A 21,698-nucleotide genomic window follows, 5' to 3' on the forward strand; every position below is an offset into this window, starting at 1 on the left:
AAGAGAGAGAGAGAGAGAGAGAGAGAGAGAGAGAGAATGAATGAACATGTTTGTGTACCACAGAGACCAGAAGAGGTCAGATCCTAGATCTGGAGCTAAAATTGATTGTGAGCCACCCAGTGTAGAAGCTGGCAACCAAACATGAGTCCTCTGTAAAAAGCAGTGAGTGCTCCTAACCATTGAGCCATCTCTCCAGTCTCCAAATCTACCTTCTAAAGTGTGGTCGCAGACATAAGTGACATAAACATATTTACCAAAGTGTGAGACATCGCTCCGAGCCCTCTCCACTCTTACTCTTTGAACCTTAGCGTGCTGAGTTTGACACGGTTACCCCAGAGCTGTTGTCCTTTAGCATCTGCCTGTCTCTGAGAGCCTGCTGTGCTTCCCAGTCCTCAGAGTTAGTGCCTCAGGTCTTTCTGTGTTCGTTGTGGTCGGTCCCTCTCCCACCCTCTCCCATGCCACATGATGAAGGCATTAAGCCTTCATAGGAAGTGCACATCAAACTGCCATCCAAGGAGGAAGCTGTGGCTCGGTTGCATAGTCCTGGGATGGCTTCTGCAGTCTGGGTTTAGAAAACCAAGAGCTTAGGCCAATAGGATCCCACAGGAGAAGAAAGCGAAGACCTAGAGCAACAGAAATAGGTGTTCCTTCCTCTCTCCTGGTTCATCAGTTTCCACAGCTGGCTGGAGAAGTCGAGCCATGCCACAAACTGGTATATCTGCCTTACACTTACTGGTGTTTTATAGTGATTTCAAAGAACCATCATGTTTCTCATTCGATGAAAGCTTTCTAATTCTGTATCCAGTGTTCCTCAAGAGGAGGGGACTGCCTTTTACGGTGACTTGTTCCCGGTGTAAATGGGATAATTGCCTCTGGAGCATCCTCTTGAAAGAAAGACATACACCAATGGTCTTGGGAGTCTTGTATGTTTGCTGGGCCCTGAAATAAAGCTGGCCCAAGTTCTTACTAATTAGGTGACTTTACAAGAAGTCACTTATCTTCTTCCCTTCCTGGTCCGTATCAGGAAATAAGAATAATCGTGTCCATTCTGCTTCCTCTCCTGGCTAATGTGAAGTCAGCCGAGATCAGGTGTGTGAATGCTCCCTAAGCCGGAGGGCTGCCATCATGCTTGCGTTTTGGGTCTAAGGAGTACATCCAGGAGAAGGCTCTGCTAGGTAGAGGGACTTCTGTGTGACAGCTCTGTAAACAAATTTCTCCTGATAGTCTGACACATGGCCAATGTATAAAGCAGATTTCTAGAAAAGCACATGGCAGGTATAAGGTGTGTTCAACTCTAATACTCAAGAGGGGCTGAGGAGACCACTCAGCCCTTGCCCCAGGCCTGGTGACCTGAGTCCAGTCCCTGGGACTTACATGGTGGAAACAGAGAACTAACTCCTGCAAGTGTTCTCTGACCTCCACTTGCATACCACGGACTTCTAATCCTCCTGCTTCAGCCTCCTCCCAGGTAGCTGGTATTACAGGCATGCCACCACACCTGGTTACTTGCTGAATAGTTCTTTGACACTTTTCAGTGGCTGCACTAGTCCCTGACCAGCCGCATGCCAACTTCAAGCGCCCAGGTCCTTACTGAGATCTGTTCTTTGCTTTAGTTATATTTCTCTTGTTTTGATAAAACGCCATGACCCGAAGCAACTTGAGGAAGAAAGGATTTATTTGGCTTCCACAGTACAGTCCATCGTCAGGGGAAGCCAAGGTAAAAACTTGAGGCAGAAACCCGGAGGCAGGAACTGAAGCAGAGACCATGATGAGACATAGCTTATTGGCTTGCTCGGCTTGCTTTTTTATATTACCCAGGACCACCTGCCCAGTAGTAAACTGGATTCTCACACATCAAATTCAAATGATGAAAATAACCTCCAGATTTGCCTATAAGCAATCTGATTAGGCATTATCAATTGAAGCTCCTCTTCCCAGATGACTCTAGCATGTGTCCAGTTGACCAAATCCAACTAGGACAGGGGCATAAACAGTGTTTTATTTGACGCTTGTTGCCTAGTCAGATAAATCACTAACGCACCGACAGCTTCCACACGTTGTTCTAGAAATCATGCACACTACCAAGTGCACTGGAAACAAGGCAGGAAGGATGTCACTATGGAGGCTTCTTAAAGGTGACTTCAATTATAGGCCTTAAACAAGAGAGTCGAGGGAGGCTGTCGTTAAGTATGCTTGATGTACAAGTGTGAAAACCTAAGTTCGAGTCCCCAGGAGCACATAAAAAGGCTGGGCACAGCCATGTGGCCGTAACCCCAGAGCCCGTGGCCACTATACTTACTCTCACAGGCAAGTGTATGCATGCAGTCACACATGCGCACTTCCATACATCCCACGTTGAAAGGATACGTTTCAGCAGGCAGATTGCAGGAGAAGCCAGGTAGAGCATGTGTGAAAGCAAAGGAACGCTGAGGAGAAAGCCTGGACCAGACCAAGCATGTTAAAGAGCTGGGGAAAGATCTAGAAAGGTGCCTGGAGGGATCAGGTTAGAATGTTGTAGGTCTCTTTAAGGGACATAACCTTCAGCCAGGGATATGTCTATAATCCTAGACTCTTGAGAGTCTCATATAAGATGATCATAAGCCTGGGCAACTTACTAAAACTGTCTCAAAATAAATTTTAGAGAGGCTGGGGAGTGTAGCTCAGTAGTAGAGTGCTTGCCTGTCATGTGTAAGGCCTTGGGCTCAATCCTCAGCACCAAAAATAATAACAATTAAAAGGCTTATTTTATCCAGTAGTAGCCATGAAGTTTTCTAACCAAAACAACAACAGGATTGATTCCTAAAGACTTCTCCAGACAACACAGTGTGGTTTGTTTTTTTTTTTTTTTTTAATATTTGGCATGTGTTTAGTTTTACGCCAACTACAGTATAGTATCTCTGAGTCTGAAACGTCACTTCCACAAGAGTGTAGAATTGTCTAACAGAGAGAGCACTGACAAGATGCTTCCCATCAGTGACCCTGGAATCATCAAGCCTTGGGGTTCCTTAACAGGTTTGCCCCACTCGCTGGAGTTATTTGCACGCAGACACCATGTTTTCTGTCCCATCAGTCCCACAGGATCTCTGCACTCTAGCTAGCCTCACTGCCTGCCAGTGCTCAGCCAGCTCTCCCCAGCTCTCTCCTTGGCCTTGCTCATCTTACTGCCTCCTCTGTTTCAGTGCAAGTGGACTTCACTACCTGAACCCAGAGGGTCTTCTCCTGAGTTCTTGCTCCACAGCAGAACTCCCCCGCTGCCTAACCTCATTCTCCCTCTGTCGTCAGCCTTGTCATTTGCACCTAGTTCTCTCCATCGTCCAAGAAACCTGTCTGGATTCCACGGTGCCCGTTGCCATCTCATACAGCCGCATGTTTTCACTTTCCTCATTCCCCACTCCTCAGAGAGTCGTAGCTTTGTCCTCTGCTGATTTTAGTCACCAGAGGCTAGATGCATGGAGCATGCATACCCAGTTCCTCCTTGTCTTGACGGTCCTCTCTGACTCCTGCCTGCTGTTTACTTTGCCTTGACGTATAACTCCACTCTCCTCCCACTTGTCTCCTGCTATTTTCTTCTCTACATACCAGAACCTTCTCCTGGATGTACTCCTTAGACCCAAATCGCAAGCATGATGGCAGCACTCTGGCTTAGGGGGCATTCACACACCTGATTTTGGCTGACTTCACATTAGCCAGGAGAGCAAGCAGAGTGGACAAAATTATTCTTATTTCCTGGTAAGGACCAGGAAGGGAAGGAGATAAGTGACTTCCTGTAAAGTCAAAGAACTTGGGCCAGTTCAGAATGCACCTCTTATATATAGCTCACTCCCTAAATGTTTTCTTGGGGAAAACCCATCTATTATAATGGCGTTGGCAATCAGTATGATGGAGACAACCCAAAACTGACTGTATCTATGACTCAGGTCTATGACTAGGCAAGGACACACACTGATATGACTGCCTTCTTTACTGGATGTCAACAGAAAAAAAGGACAAATCTTTCCACATCCCACCCCCCCCCCAATCCCCATGGCCTGGCATGGAAAACTCTAGAAGCCTGGATTCTGTCATCAGCTGCTTCCTTCCCACTGAGTTCCTGCTCTGCTTTCATCTCCTCTTCCACTGTAATACCTTGAGTCCACCCTTTCTTCGTTCCTTCTGTTTCAGTTCATGTTAACAAAGTCTGTCATCTCTGTTTCTGCAGGAGCCTCTTAGCTGCTCTCCTCCTCATAGCAGCCTTGCCCTGATATGATTCATTCTCCCCTGCACATCTGGAATGATCCTTTGAAATAATATCTGATTATGTTACTCCCTCGTTTAACATCCGTCAGTGACTCCACGTAGCCTTAGGATAAAGTCTAAACTCAGGACAGCAGACAAGGCTCTTCTAATAATGGCCACTATGTCTCAAGTGCTCAATCCATGCCAGATTCTGTTGTGCTCTGAGAGCTTTATACATATCCCATGACTCCCTGATGAAGGTCAGTTACTGTCCCAATTTTATAATTGAGGGAACTGAGGCCCACGTGAGCGTGTACCTTGCCAAAGGTCATGCAGCTAGCTGGCAAGTTGAGGAACCAAGATTTAAGCCCCAGAACACCTGGCTCAGGACCTCACTCCTGACCAATGTGCTACCCTGCCTCCTTTGTATGGGTTAATTTCTCATTCATTCAGAAATATTTGTTGAGCCTCTGAAGTGAGTCAGAAACTGCTTGAGGCATTGGAGGTGTATCGGGAGGAAAGCAGAGGCTGCCTACATTCTGGCAAAGACTAATAAACAAGACAAGGCTCAGGAGATGGCTCAGTAGGCAAAGTACCTGCTGTACAGCTTCTATCCAAACATGAGGATCGGAGTTTATATCCCTAGCACCCATGACGGGGAAGGCACGAGAGAGAACATGAAGGCAGAGACAGGCAGATCCCTAAGGTTCACCAGCCAGCCAGGCTCAGGAAAGACCTCGTCTCTAAATAAGGTAGAGAACGATAGTGACTGATGGAAAAACCTGATATCTAACTGACTCCACACACACACGTGTGTGTGTGTGTGTGTGTGTGTGCACCTGCATACACGCATACACACACAGTGAATAACCAACCAAACAAGACAAGCAGTGGAACTGTTAGAAAGAGAAATTAATGGAATAAGTAATGCAAGGAGAGAAGGAGAAGTCAGAGAATACAGGCTGGAGCTTAAAGGAAGTGAGAGAGTCCCAAAGGAGCCGCCAGTACAAAGGCCCTGGGATAGGACTCTGTTTGGTGTGGGCATCAGTAGAACCAAAGCAGAGGGAAGCAGGCAGGAGGAGGCAGGAAGGAGGAGGGGTGGGGTCAGAGCATGTCAGGCTGCAGTCACTTGGACGTGAACTCTGAGTGGCATAGAGGAACAGTACCTTTACACGTGGGGCTTCTCTGCAGCTCTTCTGAGAACAGACTACAGAGGGACATTGATGGAAGCTGGGAGGCGAGTTTGGGTCTATGAGAGAGCCAACAGTGCCTGGGACTAGGATGGAAGGAAGCAGCAGGAGTGAAGGAAGCTGTTGGATCTGTATGCGGAGTAAAGGCAGAGCCAACAGTATTTGCCAACAGACTGGAAAGGCACGTAGCAGAGAGTAGAAGGTTGCCTTAAAGCAAAGGGACCTTGGCCACTGACAGCATGGGCTTGGCCTTCTCCGAGACTGGGAGCCACGGGTGACAGTGAGTGCTTGTCTAGACGTACATTCGAGATAGATGATGTTCAGTGAAGTGTAGTGACAGCACGGAGACATCACCTCCCACCCTACCCTTTCAAAACACACACACACACACACACACACACACACACACACACACCCCTTGTGTAACAACTGTCATACTGCTTGGTTTCCCAAACTACCTGCACCCACCAAGCTGTCACCCTGTCCTTCCTTTCAGAGGCTACCCTGGCCCAATTCTAATGCAGACTTGTAAATGCCTCTCCATATCCCCCATTTGCCAGCCAGACTGGCTATCATTCCCCTTGATACCCACCCTGCCCCCACCCCTAACCCAAGGCACAGAGCACCATGTTAGACATTGGATGGATGGGCTGAGGAGCCAGTGAAGGGAACTGTGGGTAGATGAATGCTGTGCAGTTAGACCACACTGTGTTCAGCTGGTGATGGTGGGAATTCCCCTGGACCGCTGCCAGGTGGGACGAACACTCAGCTGAACTGAAAGAAACAGCAGATGTCAGGAGTCTGAGCGCTAATCCTGCCCCGTGTAGCGAACACCAGAGTCTAAGTCCCCTTCCCTGAATGTTGGTACCCCCCCCCCCAAGCCCAGCCCTGGCTCCTGGTTTGGTTCATCTCTGGCAGTAGTAAGCATGTTCTCTCCCCTTTGTACATCCAGGTGTGTAGGGGGGAAATTTTGATTTTTAAAACCGGAAGACACGTTGAGCTCAATGACGTGCTGCAAGCCTGCTTTCCACAGGCCCCTGGGTCTGCCAAAAACGATCAGGCCTGATTATTTAGGAAGCTGCCTCAGCCAGGCATTACTAATTCGGATGCCTATTCGGGCAAATGAGCAATGTATCGCAAAGTGCTTTTGTCAGTGAATTGCAAGTGACGGGGTGGGGTCAGGGGAGAGTGATAGAATGTCTGCCTTTTGCCTCATTTCCAGAAAGGACGGACATTTCTTCCTGGAAGCTGCACTTGGCAGCAGGCTTGGGGAACGGGAAAGATTTATTTCCTTCTGCCAAAGCTCAATAATTCAGCTTGAGTATTTCAGATCGATACATTCCTTGCAAAGTTTCCAAGGACCGTGTTCTTTTTTTAAAAAGACATTTAAAAAAAATTATCAGTAGGGCACAATTCTTCAGTGATAAGACTGGCGGATCAAGGATGAGTCTGGTCTTCCAAAAAGACAGGATTGGGGCTAACAAGCCAGTAGGGTACCCACAGGCCCTGCTGCTAATTGCCTCCCTGGATTTGTGGGACCGCTTCAGAGAGCAGCTGCTGACAGAGAAGCTGGTGACTGAATCTCCTTATATCTGAGACTATCTCTTGTCACTGTTCCTGAGGAAGAGTCACTCACAGAGGTCCTCACTTAGGACTGCTGAGGTGTGCCGCCCACAGTCCGCATGAGTCAGATTCTTGTGAAGTTTTCAGATGTCTACAGCTCTGACATGGAAGGACAGTGACAGGATCTACTAGGCCCTTGTTGTTTTAGAAATTCCTTGTGATGGGAGAGTCTATGTTCACTGAAACCGGTCCTTTGTAGTCCTGTGTCCTGGGTCTCCAGTGCTGATGCCTGGGGTCTTGTGCTCGACACACATTGTGTCTGAGTCCTGTCTACTTCTCCTATCCCTGTTTCTCAGGATGGAGGTTCCTTTGCTCTGGGCCACACAGGTGTGACCTGAAACCCCTCAGATTAGCTATTATATTTCTTTTGCTTACTGTCAAAAAAATCCAGCAGTGGCTTACCAACAGGTGAAAGAAGCTAACCATCTGTCTAGTAAGACTCCAGAGCTGTGCATTCCTTTCACATAGAAAGTATTATGGGATAGTCTGGGATGTATGACAGCATAATTCTCTCAAGTTCCTATAAGAGCACAGCGATATGGTAGCAGGACAAAAACCCAGGGACAATACTTAAAACTAGGTAACAAGGAGTCTCCAAGAGGGTGGATAAACCTCGGGACAAGAAAAACCCAAAATAACCAAAAAGTTGTCACCAATCCTATAAGTGGCCTCTGAGACTCAGCAAGATGCAGGATTCCCTGGTGCCTGCTAACTCTGGCTGGCTACCACCTTCTTCCACAGTAGCAGAGGAGTGACTTGGGAAAGAACTCCCCAAGGAACACAGAGCCAAGTGGTTTCAAAATGCTAGCTGCGATCTTTGAATAGAAGAGTAGCTAGGTAACGTTGAAAGTAAGTCAGTTCCTAAAAACCCAGAAAGATTAACTTGGGTTTTAAAGGAGAAAAAAAGAGAGAGAAAGAGAGAGCGGTAGAAAAGTGAGATTCAAACACACTTTATAAGACAGAGGAAAATGAGAAGCAGGATAATAGCTCTTCAAACGACAACGGGCGTTCCAGAGCATCTTAAACAGTTCACGGCAGCCGTCTCCTTCCATGTGAGCACAGACATTATGAAAGTAATATAACATGGGAGGGGGAAGCGGGGATAGTGTTAAGTCAGAGGTAGGACATGAGCTGGTAAGAGCACACAAGGATGGATACAGAAGACCAGGTTTTGAAGAGTAGTGGGAAATGCAAATAAAGTAAAAAAAAAAAGGAAACAACAAAAAATAACTCAAGAGAAAGTGACAAATATTGAATAAAGGCAAAGAGACTTCATCATGTGGGTAAAAGGATCCTGTGCAAAGAAACTCAAAAGCAAGCCCGGTCCTGCAGAACACTTGAATCTGGACGTGGCCACACCTCCTGTCCTCTGTTCCCTTATAAGGATACTTGACACTGGACACTGGAGTTGTGGTCACTGCAGAACCCTCGTGACCTCGTCTCAAGATCCTTAAGTTATGTCTGCAAACATGTTTCTCATAAAAGTTCCCTTGCACAGGCTCCAGGGGTCTCCGTGTGAGGGTATCTTTGGGGACCGTTCAGTTATTGATAGCGTCCATGCTAGTAGGTCACAGAAACAGTGGAAGTGGACTTTGCATTTTATTTTCTAAGTTGGCTGGTGGTAGTTCCTAGTGTTCCCTATCAAGTCAGCCATACTTGTTAAGAAGTAAGAGTGGACCGGTGGGCTTTGATAAACAGCTGGCTGGTGAGAGACCTCACCAGAGCAGAGGCCACACGCAGAGGCCACAAGAAAGGGCTTTAGCACAATGTGAATGAACGTGGGTTGCACCACGGGTTACATGCTGCCCCGTTCACTTGGCAGCTTTCACAGGTTCTTAACTTCAGGCTCCAAAGACAGGGATCTCCTTTCAGACAGAACTCACAGTATTCTTAGCTATAAAATAGGCACAGCAGATGGTGCCCGTAATTTCAGGACTTGGGAGGTAGACGCAGGAGGACCAGGAATTCCGGGTCATCCTTAACCCGTAGTGAGCTCAAGGCCAGCCAAGAGAGGAATGACAAACTGCATGTGACCATAGGCAGCCAGTGACTCCAGGTGTCTTTCTTTTTGGTGTCCCCTGCCTTTCTGCCACCTAGCTGCACAGAGTATACCCTGCCCTCTGGCCACTAGAAAGTCCACCTTCACACGCTGGGTCTGCCACTATTCCTTGAGACTCTTCTTACTGCCTAACAAAACCAAGCATGAGTTGATTAATGTCTGGTGTTATCTTATCAGCTCCCTCTCCCACAGGACTCCCCCAGCCTTTATCACAAGCTATAAATGATGTAGAATCCCAGATGAGCAAACCAGGAGAGAAAGGTGTTCCACATAAGGTGGAGCCTCCCGCCTCCCTTCTGGCCCCCTGAGCCCAAGGGGGAGTAAGGCTTGTCTTTCTCATTTTCCTACCACTGTGTACAAGTCTTCAGCCAAGGGCATCAGCAGCCTTCACAACTCTCATGCTGAAGGACAAAAGCTAGAGAAAGAAATGATTCTCTCTCCAGTGTCTGTGAGTAAAGAAGGAATGGGTTCGGGGACAGAGAAGTTGGTCTCATATGCACATGCCAGAAAGTGTAACACGAACGCCTTTAAATAGAAGTTGCTGGTCCAAACGTGATCTCCCCCCCCCNCCCCCCGCCGTGAGGCATCAGCGTCAGCAATGCCGTTAAAATTACCCCATCCTGCTTGTGATGTCTGTCTTGCAGCCCTCAGATGCTGAGTTAGCACTGGCTGCCTGTCCTCGCAGAGGACACTCAATTCCACAGCAGAGGGCAGCCAACCTTTGAAAACACTTGGAGAGAGTCACTGTCAACTAGAGTCAGGAGGAGGAATAGAACGTATGAAAGGCATGACGGGCTGGAATGAAATTCTCTCTCTCGAAAAACACATCCAAGAAAAGCCTTGAAGAATTGTAGGTTCCTTTGGCCCCCTGGTACAACCTGGGGTCCACGAAATTCTTGTTGAAACTCCCCTTTCAAAATAAAACATAGACACACACACACCCTTCTTGTCCTCGCATGTCACCACCTCTGGGATTCCGTGATGTCAGTCACTGTCTCCATCTTGAGAAGAAGCAGCTTGCTGTCTCTAAATTCCTAAGGATAAAGAGGGAAGGGAAGGGGCAGCTGGGCCCCACAAAGGCTAGCCTCTCTCCCATCCCACTGATTGGATCTCTCCTGGCCCATCCAGAATGAGGATGAAGGTCACTCTTGTTGTGCTCTATAAATGAATGTCTGTAGATCATAGCTATAGCCAGACAAGAGATCATCTGTATGTGGCTTAAATGGGCAAAAGGGAAAGAAAAACTGTTCATTCACTCTATTCCGGCAGCCCCTGTCAATCATCTCTAGGATGCAGGGCCCACAGATCCAGATCTTTGTGCTCATGTCCCCATTAAGTGCACTCATGGAATCTGTTTGAAACACACAGTGATTTCTAGTCGCTAGCCATCTTATTTTTCTTTTCTGTCCTACAGTTGGACTCATTGTTGGCATAAGTATTGGTAAAGTTGGTAAATTAAAATATATCTTCTCCCAAATACAGGAAATTCTGTCCTTTCTGCCTCTTGGCTTTTGAAGCTCCTCTCTCTGTGATATCTCTTCATTCCTAGTCACACTAACACAATGTTCATAGACTAAGATAAGATGATGATGAATACCAAGTTTCAGTGAGTTAGCAAGGTCTTCTAACATTCCTGGGGAAGGGCCACCCTCCCCCACCCCTGCCAATGTCTGCTGCCAAGTACCTCCCTTATTTTATCTTGACCCGATATCTATGTGAACAGTAGGCATGCTTTCTAATTCTATATTCTATTTTCCTCCCCTAAATTTGAGATAATATGTGTATTTCTCTTTCAAATCTAGTTTGCTGTTACATTCTATCACAAGTCATCAGTTAGGAATCATTTGTATAGAAGATGCTTAAAGGCACTAAATTGATTTTCCAGTATCCACCAATCAACTCCAGTGGTCCACAGACATTGAATGGGTGGGCACTGGTGGTCCCTGTGTGTGCCTTTCAAAGAAAGGATAATGGCTGACCCTGAGTTCACCTACAGATCTTTAACTCCAAAAGCCCAGGAGATGGATGGAATTGCTCAGGTTAGTCCCCATTTTCTTAGGTTAGCATGGAGCCTCCTCACCATGTCTGTTTTGGAAGACTGACTTGAAACACTGATGTTGAGTTTGCTTTGATTTTTAAAACACATTGTCCCATTATGTCTGTAGAACATGCATTCCAGAACACATGCTGACACCCAGCTAGGACTCTCAAGTCCCTTTTGTAATGGAATAGTGTTTGCCTGCCGTATACTTTAAATCACTAGATTGCTTACAAAAGCCTAAAGGCTATGGGCAATCTTCTTATATCATTACTCTGTATAACTTACAGAATAAAGACAAGATAAATTGTGAAAGTCCAGTACAACTAATGCACTTGCTTTGTTATTATTTGGGGGTGGTTTATATATTATATATTATACATATATTATATATTATACTGATATATGCATAATGTAATTTTATTATGTATATGAAATATATGTGTACATAATAACTATATGATATATATGTTGGTTGAATTGTACATGTGGAGCCTATTGGTATCTATTGTACTAAACTATAAGTTTAATTACTGAATTTAAAAAAGAAGCCTTTATGTTTCCCACTCTGTTGCCTGGACCTCCTTTCTCTGCCCTTCCACTGCCTGCTCTTGACAGTCTCAGTATCTCCAGGGGAGATACTGTCCCGGGGGTACATTGGCCCTGCCCATCTTTTTCTTCCCTCCTTAGGTGCTACAATAGTGTCAGAGTCTGGCCAGGGCGTCTCACAGCTTACAGAACTGTTGCTTTAGCTTCCTGGGCTCCAGAAAGCTGCTGAATACATTGTTGTCTCCTATAGATCTCCTATAGATCCATGCCAAAGCTCAGGCACTCAATTGCCAAGTCTGTGTCCTGCAAAACCCCTAAAATACACAGCATATTCTCTAAATACTGGAATTATTGTGTGTCATACTTGAATTTGTGTTAGTAAGTAGAATGACATGTTAAATATAATTTTATTAATTTCTAGAGAATTTTACACATGCATACAATGTGTTTTGATTATATTCATTCCCCTCCTCCTCCCCCAACTCCCCCAACATCCACCCTTTGCTGACATAGCTTCCAGTTCTCTTGGTTCTAGGCTCATTGTAACCTTGGGACACCTCTACACAGACTGTAATATTCTACCAGAGTCTAATTTGGTGAACAAATGAGTTTGGGGAGATTATATGTTTATGGATATCTTAACTTCATTTCCACTGCAGTGATAACATACCCTGACCAAAAGCCCCATGGGGGGGGGGGGGAAGGGTTTATTTTACTCACAAATCCAAATTATAGTCTGCCATTTTGGGTAAGTCAGAGCAGGAACAAAAGCAGCCAGCCACATCACAGCTATCGTCAAGCCCAAAGAAAAAATAAACACACCCTTGCATGCTTGTCCTTGGATAACATTCTCCCCTCTCATGCTGGTTAGGACTCTCTGCCTAGGGAATGGCGCTGCCTGTAGTGACTGGATCTTCCTACCTCAACAATCAAGACAACTCCCAGTCGGGTGTGGTGGCACACGCCTTTAATCCCAGTACTCGGGAGGTAGAGGAAGGCAGATTTCTGAGTTTGAGGCCAACCTGGTCTACAAAGTGAGTTCCAGGACAGCCAGGGCTACGCAGAGAAACCCTGTCTCGAAAAACCAAAAAAAAAAAAAAAAAAGACAACTCCCTAACTGATCCCTAACCAAACTGATCTACATAATTCCTTATGAAGACTCTTTTTCAGGTGATTTTATATTATGTAAAGTTGACATTTAATACAAACCAGCACAAGGGGTAAGAGTTACTTATAGGAGCAGAGATGACTCTCCATCATGGAAAAGCCCACCCCAGTCTCACTGATAACTTACCCAAGCTGCAGCCCTAGAACTTGGTATATGACTTGTAGGCAGTTCATCTGCTCGGAGAGTCTTTTTCTTCTCCAGTAGTTTAGTTTACTTGTAGCGTGGGACCTGAGATCCTTATTGATTTCAGGAACTTCCTGAGATTGTTTACTTCCTAAGGCTCATGGGCCTCCCCCCTCATTTCTGGAAAGAATGTTTTATTTCAGAAGTTGCTACACAATAGGGTAGCCAGCCCAGAGGTGAGTCATCTAGCAATAGGATCTTGAGTTGTATGCAAGGGCCTTAGTGAAGGTGGACCTCTTGTGTTCTGAGTGAGTGCTATGTAAACATCACTGAGAAGTGTCACACACACACACCATTACATGTATGTACATTTTACTCTTAGCACATGTACCGGATAATTGGAAGTTTTATCTGTCCAAAGGTAGAAGAGACCAAGGGAGGCTCTGTCCTTTGATGCAAGTCTGACAGAAATTGGCTGGCAAAGTAGAAGTGATGGGGACTTCTGCTAAGGATGGAAACATGAACTTATATAAGACAAACTAGAGGTATTTTCTTGATGTAACTAGAAACTTTTAAACTTCAGAGAGAAACTTCCTAGAACCCCCTGAACCAAAATGCTACAACACAGCTCAGGAAAACTGGAGTGCACTCAAAAATGAGACTCTGACTTAGTAGTTGCACATGGCTAACAGATGCTAAAATGACGGGAAAACAAAAAACCCAAATCATCAGACACAGCTGTATAGGGAATAGTCCCTATTGAGGGCAACTTTTCCTTTTTATTTTTTCTCTTTTCGTTCCCTTTCTTTTCTTTTTTTGTATCGAATAAAGCTCAGGCTAGGCATGAACTTCTTATTCTTCTGTCTTCACCTCTCACATACTGGGATCTCAGGACTGAACCACCTCAACCAGCTTCTAAACTTTTACAGAACATTACATCTTATGTAAATGTAATAATGCCACTGGACCAAGCTGGTGCACGCCTGTAATCTTAGCTGCTCGGGAGGCTGTAGCAGGAAGATTTGGAGTTCAAAACCAGCCTGGGCAATTTAGTAAGACTGTGCCCTATTCCAGAGAATGATACTTAATACAAAAAGTAAAAGAGACAGTAAATGTCACCTATAACTCTACTACTAAGTGACAGTTGCTATTAATATTGCTATAAAACATCTGTGCATTATTTGAGAATCTGTGAGTATAGACCCTATTCTAGTTTTCCGTATGAATGTGTATTCTTTCTGAATACTGTTATCAATTGCATCACTTTATCACAAATGTTGTCAGTAAATGACTGCTCTCTTTTTAATGTTCTGTTTTCTACTATTAAAAATAACACTTGATATTAAAAAAAAAAAACCTAACATCTTTGTGCATGAATTTTTCTGCATTCATAGCCATTTCTCTAAGGTAGATTCTCAGAAGTTGACATTCACCAAGCTCTTAAAATATCACCGAGTTGTGTGCCAGCATGGTATGCCAGCTTCTCCTCCGCAATCTTGTATAGGTCTAATGAGCTCCAACTTTTAAAAAGCCGTGTAGTGGGTAATAAAACAAGTCTCTGAAAAGAAAAACAATCAAGAAGAAATGACATAGGTATAAAATATTAAGACAAGGTGAGCGGCAGGTAACTTCAGACAGGAATGGACAAAGTTGGGGACTTTGGGAAAACCCTGTTACTGGCCTGCTACGGCTTACATGGTAACAGCAAAAGCCGTGTAGTGGGTAATAAAACAAGTCTCTGAGAAAACAGTACTATTGACCCCTGACCCTTCCCTCTCATCCATCAAGGGGGATGACCGTCATTCAGAGCATTCAAGATGGGTAGGCTCGTTGGGAGAGCAAAGCAGAGTTCTATGCAGAACAGACTCATGTCAAGCTAGAGAACTCTACAGAAAGATCAGTTATCCCAACAGTGTTCCTTGAAGCAGTGGGAAGAGGAAGAGACACGAGCCGTGTTGATCTGACATGAGGAGTAGATGGGGAGGAAAAGTGTGTACACAAACCAAAACAGTGAGGCTGGTTGGGACCCTGAGTACCATTCAGGACAGACTGTCAGACCTGTGTGAACACTGAGGAGCAAGTTATCCCCATGGGGCCAGACACCAGTCCTCAGTAAAGTTGCTGCAAGTTTTATACTCGCTATATTTCTGAGCTTTGGAAAAGCATTCCATCTTATTGATGAGTGTGTAGGTGGGTTGATAGCTAAGAAATAAATTGGAGGGGGCCTAGTGTGTCACCAGATGCTAGCTTCTCAGGCCTCACCTGGTTGGCGCTTTCACTGACCCATGGAATGATGGATGCCCATCAAAGCTTTGTAATAGGGATGATAGTAGAAAGAGATCCTTATCTGGGTGGCGTGCAGGACGCAAGAGTGATGAAATTGACTATCAGTTGATACACATTCTTGCAGTGGGATTATTCCTAATACCAGGTTTCTATGTGTAAGCAAAGGTGTCACCATTAATGACAGCATAGAACACAGGGGCGAATTCTTAAGAAATGCTTTCTCAGTACCAAGCATTGGTTTTTCATGTTGCTAAAAACTGATAAACATGCCATATGTGACTCTGGTGCTTTGCAGCTTGAAAATTTTCCATGTTTTTCAGTCAGGCCAAATAGAGACAGAGAGGCTAAGTAACTTGTACAAGGTCACACAGGTAGAAGATACAAGTTCCACACTGGTGCTGAGAGCTACAACATCACCATGCAAGTTTTATTAAGTTGTTAATGTACCTTTCTCTTCTACCAAAGTACGAAACGGTCGCATAGAGAGAGGCAGGTGTGTATAATGATTGTGAGCTTTGACTGTATCAGATCAGACCACTTGGTTCCTGTGTTGACTCTTCCATTTTCTGACTGTGTGACTTTATCCAGTCACTGAACTTCTCTGTGCTGCACTGATCATTATTGTCTTAGGGGGTTAAGGGAATTATGGGAATGGCATATATACAGCATCTCCTGACCTGCAGTAAGTGCTTGTGTTTGCTGCTATTATTAATCTATTTGAGAATTAGTATGGCAGATGTGGCATCCCTACGTGGATGAAGGAGCCAACAGCACAAGCATTACCTCTTCCAGTTCTGTGGGCTGGAATGATCTTACCTGTTAGAGCAAGAACCATAGTCATCATTGTGATTTGGTTTGATTTAAGTGTTCACTGCCTGTTCACCTCATTGCCCTGGCAGGAAAAAACTTGAGTCATGCTCCTGTGCTGTCAGATAGTACAGGACACAGATGCGGAGAGTTCTGCAAACTGTAGATCCAGGCTGCTTGTTTTAAGGCAGGATAGCCAAGCAATCAAGGAACTAGTCACTAGACATGACTGGGTCAAGGGTCATAAAGTTGCTGTCATTGAGTCAGGAGATGAGGTCACATGGATCTCTGGTGTAGGTTGACCAGGCGTGGTATGGCTAGCTTTTCCAGGCCTTGGTTTCCTAATAAGTCATGGGGACCAGGGTTGAATCAGAGCATTGCTGTGGCGTCCGCCTCTCACATTCTGGACTCTGCCTTCCAGTGCATGGGGTCCAGAGCAAGTTCTTGTAAATATGAAGAGTTTGACATGGAAGGATATTTTCACCAATGGCTAAAGTGTTGAGAAGCCTTGAGTTGGGAGTTAGGGTTTGGCTCAGCAATAGAACACTTGCTGAATTTGTATGAGTTCCAGTGCAAACACCACACACACACACACACACACACACACACACACGCACAAATTAAAGGAACTTGAGCATAATAATGCTCAAACAATGTCTACCAACTCAGATCACTCAATTTCAATTAAACTGAAATGAGAACCCAGCCAACTGCAGGGCTCCTGTGAGCTAGGAGACACACAAAAAGCAGTTAAGGGCTTTTTTAAAGGGGCAAGCTGTTAGGTTGAGCATTGCCATGGCTGGCTGACAACTTTGCAAAGAATTAGAACATAACACTAACCTCCCTTCCATGACTCAGAAGAGCCTTCGAAAAGCTACAGAATCTTAAGATCATGATCACGAGTGTGGAGTAGTTTTATAGAAAAAGAAATAGCATCCTGGCTGTCTGTATTGTTTGGTATTTGAGGTTCAAATTCAGTAGTGCGTGCTGGCTATGTTAAGCCATGCAGGAACTTGTTGATCACATACTCTTCAGCCCCATATTTTACAGATTGGAGCCATTGAGCCACAGAGAAATGAAGCGGGTTACCTAGAATCCCAGGCTCATTAGCAGCTTATGTAGGAAGGAAATCCCGGCCCCTGACTCCTGGTCAGCTTTCTCATTAGTTTATGCATAACTCAGAAAGTTGGGCATGAGGTTAGGATGCCCTGATGAATGTGGTGGCCAATTTGAACCTGGAATTGAAGAAATGATGAGAATGTAAGAGTCTGGATGTATCACTGAAGGTCATGTGTGAGCCTATGAACTTGACCTCGCCTCTGAGGAAAGAAGGGAGTGGGAGTCTTAGGGATTTTCTCATTCATAGCAATTCAGTTCCTCCATACAAAATTCTTGCCGTGATGAACGATGGTCTTAGTTAAATGGTTTTCATGACACATTGGCACACAGAGGCTAATATCGTAAGGAGCTCTCTCTGTCTCCCCCACCCCCATCTCCCCCTCCCTCCCTCCCTCTCTTCCCATCCTTCTCTTCTTCCTAATCATTAACATATATATTCTTTCTTTGTTGAGTCAAATTGCCAGAACTGACAACAAATCCTTCACATCCCTCCCTTCTCAGCAGCCTTGGACCCACCCACAGCTGGGAGTTGGGCAGAGAGTCAAGAGCAAGTGTCGCTGAGCAGCCTGTGAAAACAGCGCTTTCTTACCAGACACATGCAAAGTATCGTCCCACCTGCCCCTCCCTCCTCTTCCTAGCCATAAATCTGTCTCCCTGAGATCTGCAGATTTTTTTTTTCCTATCTTCAATCTGCTGATAACTTGCCTGGGCCAAGGATCTCACTGTTGGGTGGGAAGGAGTTGGTTTCCTCCGTCTTTTTGAAAGCCAGTCTTAATTCTGAGTGTGGATGGAAAGTGCCTGGGTAAGAAAACAGAATCTGGAATCAGATTGCTTGGATTCAGATCCCGGCTCTACTTGTTGCTCTCGCCGTGCAAGTGTGGGGTACATCCCTTGGATGCATCAGGTCTCCTCCACCATCTAACTTGCACCTTCCATCTCAAATGTTATACGAGCCATGCAGTTAAATGAACTGATGCTCCTGAAACGCTCTGAATGGCACTAAGGGCAGAGAAGTGCTTCATAAAGGACTGTTTAGTCAATTAAATTACCTCCATCACAACATAGGGGCTTTAGGGCCCTTGAAGGTAGTAGGCTCTTTTTTTCTCGGTTAGAATTCCAAAGCACATGCTATGTCCCAGCCTTTTTACACTGTTGAATTAAACAAGAAATAGCTGAGGGATTTGACATGCAGCACCCACAATGTAGCCAGCCTCTCTCTGGCTCAGTGAGCTGCCCACCTTCTCCTTAGGCTAATGGAAGTGCAGTCAAGCTGATCGATTTACTGAGTGTCCTGGAGCAGGTAGCTTGCAGCGTCAGGGTCACTGTTGTTTAGCTGCCAAGTGCTCTCTGTAACCTGCCGCCCAGCTGTACACATGTCGGGAGCCTCCTTGTGGGCTCCTGGTAAGGGGGTTTCCACGGTGCTGTGGCCTTGGTTGCTTCAAGGCTGAGCTGTGGGAGAGATTAATGGGAAGTGAGAAGAGAAACTGTTATTCTTACCCAGCAGTGTTGTTGGGAGTGTGTGACTCTTCTTGTATTTAGGGAAAAGATTACTCATGAGGGTTTTCTTCCATCGAACATAAAGAACCTCAAATTACTGTTTGTGTCCCCCGCCCCCTTCTCACCCATCTCTCTGCTTTAGTTTGTCCTCGGTATAAACGTCAGCATTTAACTTTCTAACTTTCGTTTCCCCTCCTAGGCAGGCTTCAGTTCTGTATTTACTTTGACACCTCAGCAAGCTGTCCCCATCCTCTTACTTCCCTGCATTACCTAGAAGCTCTCTGCTCAAGCCCTCTGGCCACTAGGTGCTTTCCTGTGGCCAGCCGGATTGGAACCTCCACCCATCCTTAATAGAATCATCCTCCCACTTACCCAGTAACATCTTAAATCGCAAATTGGTATGCTGTTCTTGTCCAAGTGGACACTGTTGAGAGTAGGAAATAGTCGAAGGTCTTCCCAGGATAGCCTGCCACCATTCCCACTCCACTAAGAACAGGCAGGTGCTTTCTGTGCCCATAAATCATTTTGAATGGGCATTGCCAGTGACGACCCAAACATAGAACCTCAAATCCTTTAGTGGTCCTGTTCCCTTCTAAAGGTTATAAAGTGGTCACATACTACAGTCACTTGTTTGATTGTGTATGAAAAAGGCATTGCCATTAAATGTAAAAGCCAGGAAAACACACTCAAATGCTTAGGGTTTGAATTGGCTTGGTTGGTTTTGGTTTCATGGTAGTGAGGTTGAACTTGGGACCTCACGCATGCTACCACTGAGCAATATCATCAGGCCTCATTTGACTTGAGATGGCATCTCACTAGGTTGCCAGGCTGGCCTGGAACTCACTATGTAGCCCAGGAGGCCCATGCATTACCTTGCATTATTGTCGAAGTAGCTGTGTTATCTACCTGGCCCAGCCAATTAACGGGCTGTGAGGAATCTTCCATGGACTTAGAAGAAACTGACTCTCTCTTCAAAACCGTTTTCTGCACCGGAGCCTGTTAGAAGGCTCTGCGATCATGTTCACAGCCTGGCGTGGTCTCCCTGGGATCTGAGCCAATCGTTCCCGCCCCCCCCCCCAGCCCCCAGCAGCCTATCCTGGTGATCATATAGTTCAAAAAGCAGTTTCTTCCAGGATTGAGCTGAAGAGCACATTTGAAAGACATGTACCACATATCCTCCAAAGTTCAAGTAGTTCACCTGCAGAGACCGAAGCCCCAGTGTGCAAACACTGGTCTCACGGAGCTCTCTCTCAAACTCTTGATTCTGTGACTTCCGAGGATAAAGCCTGACAGACTTCTCCCTGTCAGGATTCAAGTTGTAAATAATCATCAAAGACTGCCACCCCCACCCCCACGGAAGAGCTTTTGCTCATAGCTACGTGCAACAACTTATAACAATACTGAGCATACTATAAAGGACTTTTAAAAGTATTTGCTAACTTATTGACAAACCAGCCAAGCATATATTAATATATTACCTAAAGTATATTTTTCAAAAGACATGTGCAAACAACAGTTCTATATGCTTCTACAAACCTCTTCAATATCCAGGTTAATAGAAGATGCCTGGATTCACATCTCTGCTTCTGTATTCAGACTGTTGTGATAGCACAGGTCTGTAGCTTCTAGAACATTCTGTATGTGCTCATGAAAGAATAAGAGTAAAAGAAAAAAATGTTACTATTGATATCAAAGAGTCTTTGCTGTAGATAACATGCAAAGGTCTTGGGAACTCTCTGGGTCCCATGATCACACTTTGAGAACAATTGTCCTAATCACTTGAAGGATGTATCAGAATTGCCTACAGCACCAAAGTTAAATAAACATGCAGACACCCTGCCTCGTTGAGACCCAGCCTGAGCCACTGTGTGGCCCACTTTGAGTCCATCTGCAAGACAGATAGGAAGGAAAGGACTTTGTGTGTTACCCTGGCCTTGCCTTTGCCAGAGGCTAGCCTGCCACTTCCCAGAGGCTGAGTAAATGTCTCTTCCTGGAAAAAGTTTCAAGACCTTCATCGTTTGGCAGCTCTGGGGAGGAGCAAGGTCAGCTCTGGAACACTCCCATTTCAAAGCTCTGAGTCTCCAGCTAAATGCATTGAGACTTGTCATGCTTCCAGGCCTTTTTGCATACCACCCCACCCCACCCCCCCAGGGCCACTTTTGAGCCAACCTGAAAGTAATACAGCCTCAGACCTATCGTCCCCTGAAACACATGGAAAGGGGGTTCCCCTCACTTTACCTCTAAGTAAAAAGTTCACGTGACTCACTCCACACTTAAGAACTTACAAACCTGGCCGGGCCTTGGGACTCAACCCAAGCGCTCTTGAGACAGAGAGACTCCGTTCTGTTAATTATTCTGAGACCTTTCCCCCTTTGTTCCAACTGTGCAGCTGACAAGATCTTTTCTCTCTGTCCTGTGTTGTCCAACAGGTTTGCAGCCGATTTACTGGAGCAGAGATGACGTAGCCCAGTGGCTCAAGTGGGCAGAAAATGAGTTTTCTTTAAGGCCCATTGAGAGCAACAAGTTCGAAATGAATGGCAAGGCCCTCCTGCTGCTGACCAAAGAGGATTTCCGCTACCGGTCTCCTCATTCAGGTAAAAGAGTCTGGTGCTTGCAGAGGCTCAGCATGGAAAGATAGCTGATCTTTTCCAGACTCATCATAACCCATGGGACCCTCCACAGAAGTTCTCCTAGGAACACTGACATCATAAGAAAGGGAGGTCTATAGGCATTGGCCAGTGTGTGGGAAAGACAAAGTTTTCAAGTCAAAGAGACTGTTAATTTAGAAGTCACTCACCTGTGCCCAGACACTGGAACTTTAAGGGGTCTAGTGTCCAATCAATAACAAATGACAGTAGTCGAATAAGAAAGAAAAGAGTTTGGGCATTGCCAATACCTTGACAGAATCATTTTATCTAGTCCTTGAGCTGTTAAATAGTTGCCCCATTAAATGGATCCAGGGTGATTGAAATGCAGAGACACGTTTGATTACTAGACACGGAAGGACCAATTGATTAAGGAGAA

At 45.4% G+C, this 21,698-nt stretch overlaps 1 protein-coding gene across 6 annotated transcripts in view; it reads left to right on the plus strand.

Moving 5' to 3' along the window:
* The window catches only part of Etv6 (ETS variant 6), a 230,945-nt gene that overhangs the window by 163,423 nt on the left and 45,824 nt on the right, over positions 1–21,698 (plus strand). For all 6 annotated transcript variants that reach the window (XM_021164909.1, XM_029478404.1, XM_021164907.2 and 3 more), the window contains one exon: positions 21,104–21,268. In XM_021164909.1, coding sequence (XP_021020568.1) covers positions 21,104–21,268 — 165 coding nt within the window. The remainder of the gene's footprint in view (positions 1–21,103; positions 21,269–21,698) is intronic.

The sequence above is a fragment of the Mus caroli genome, chromosome 6 (assembly GCF_900094665.2).
Source record: "Mus caroli chromosome 6, CAROLI_EIJ_v1.1, whole genome shotgun sequence".
NCBI lineage: Eukaryota > Metazoa > Chordata > Mammalia > Rodentia > Muridae > Mus > Mus caroli.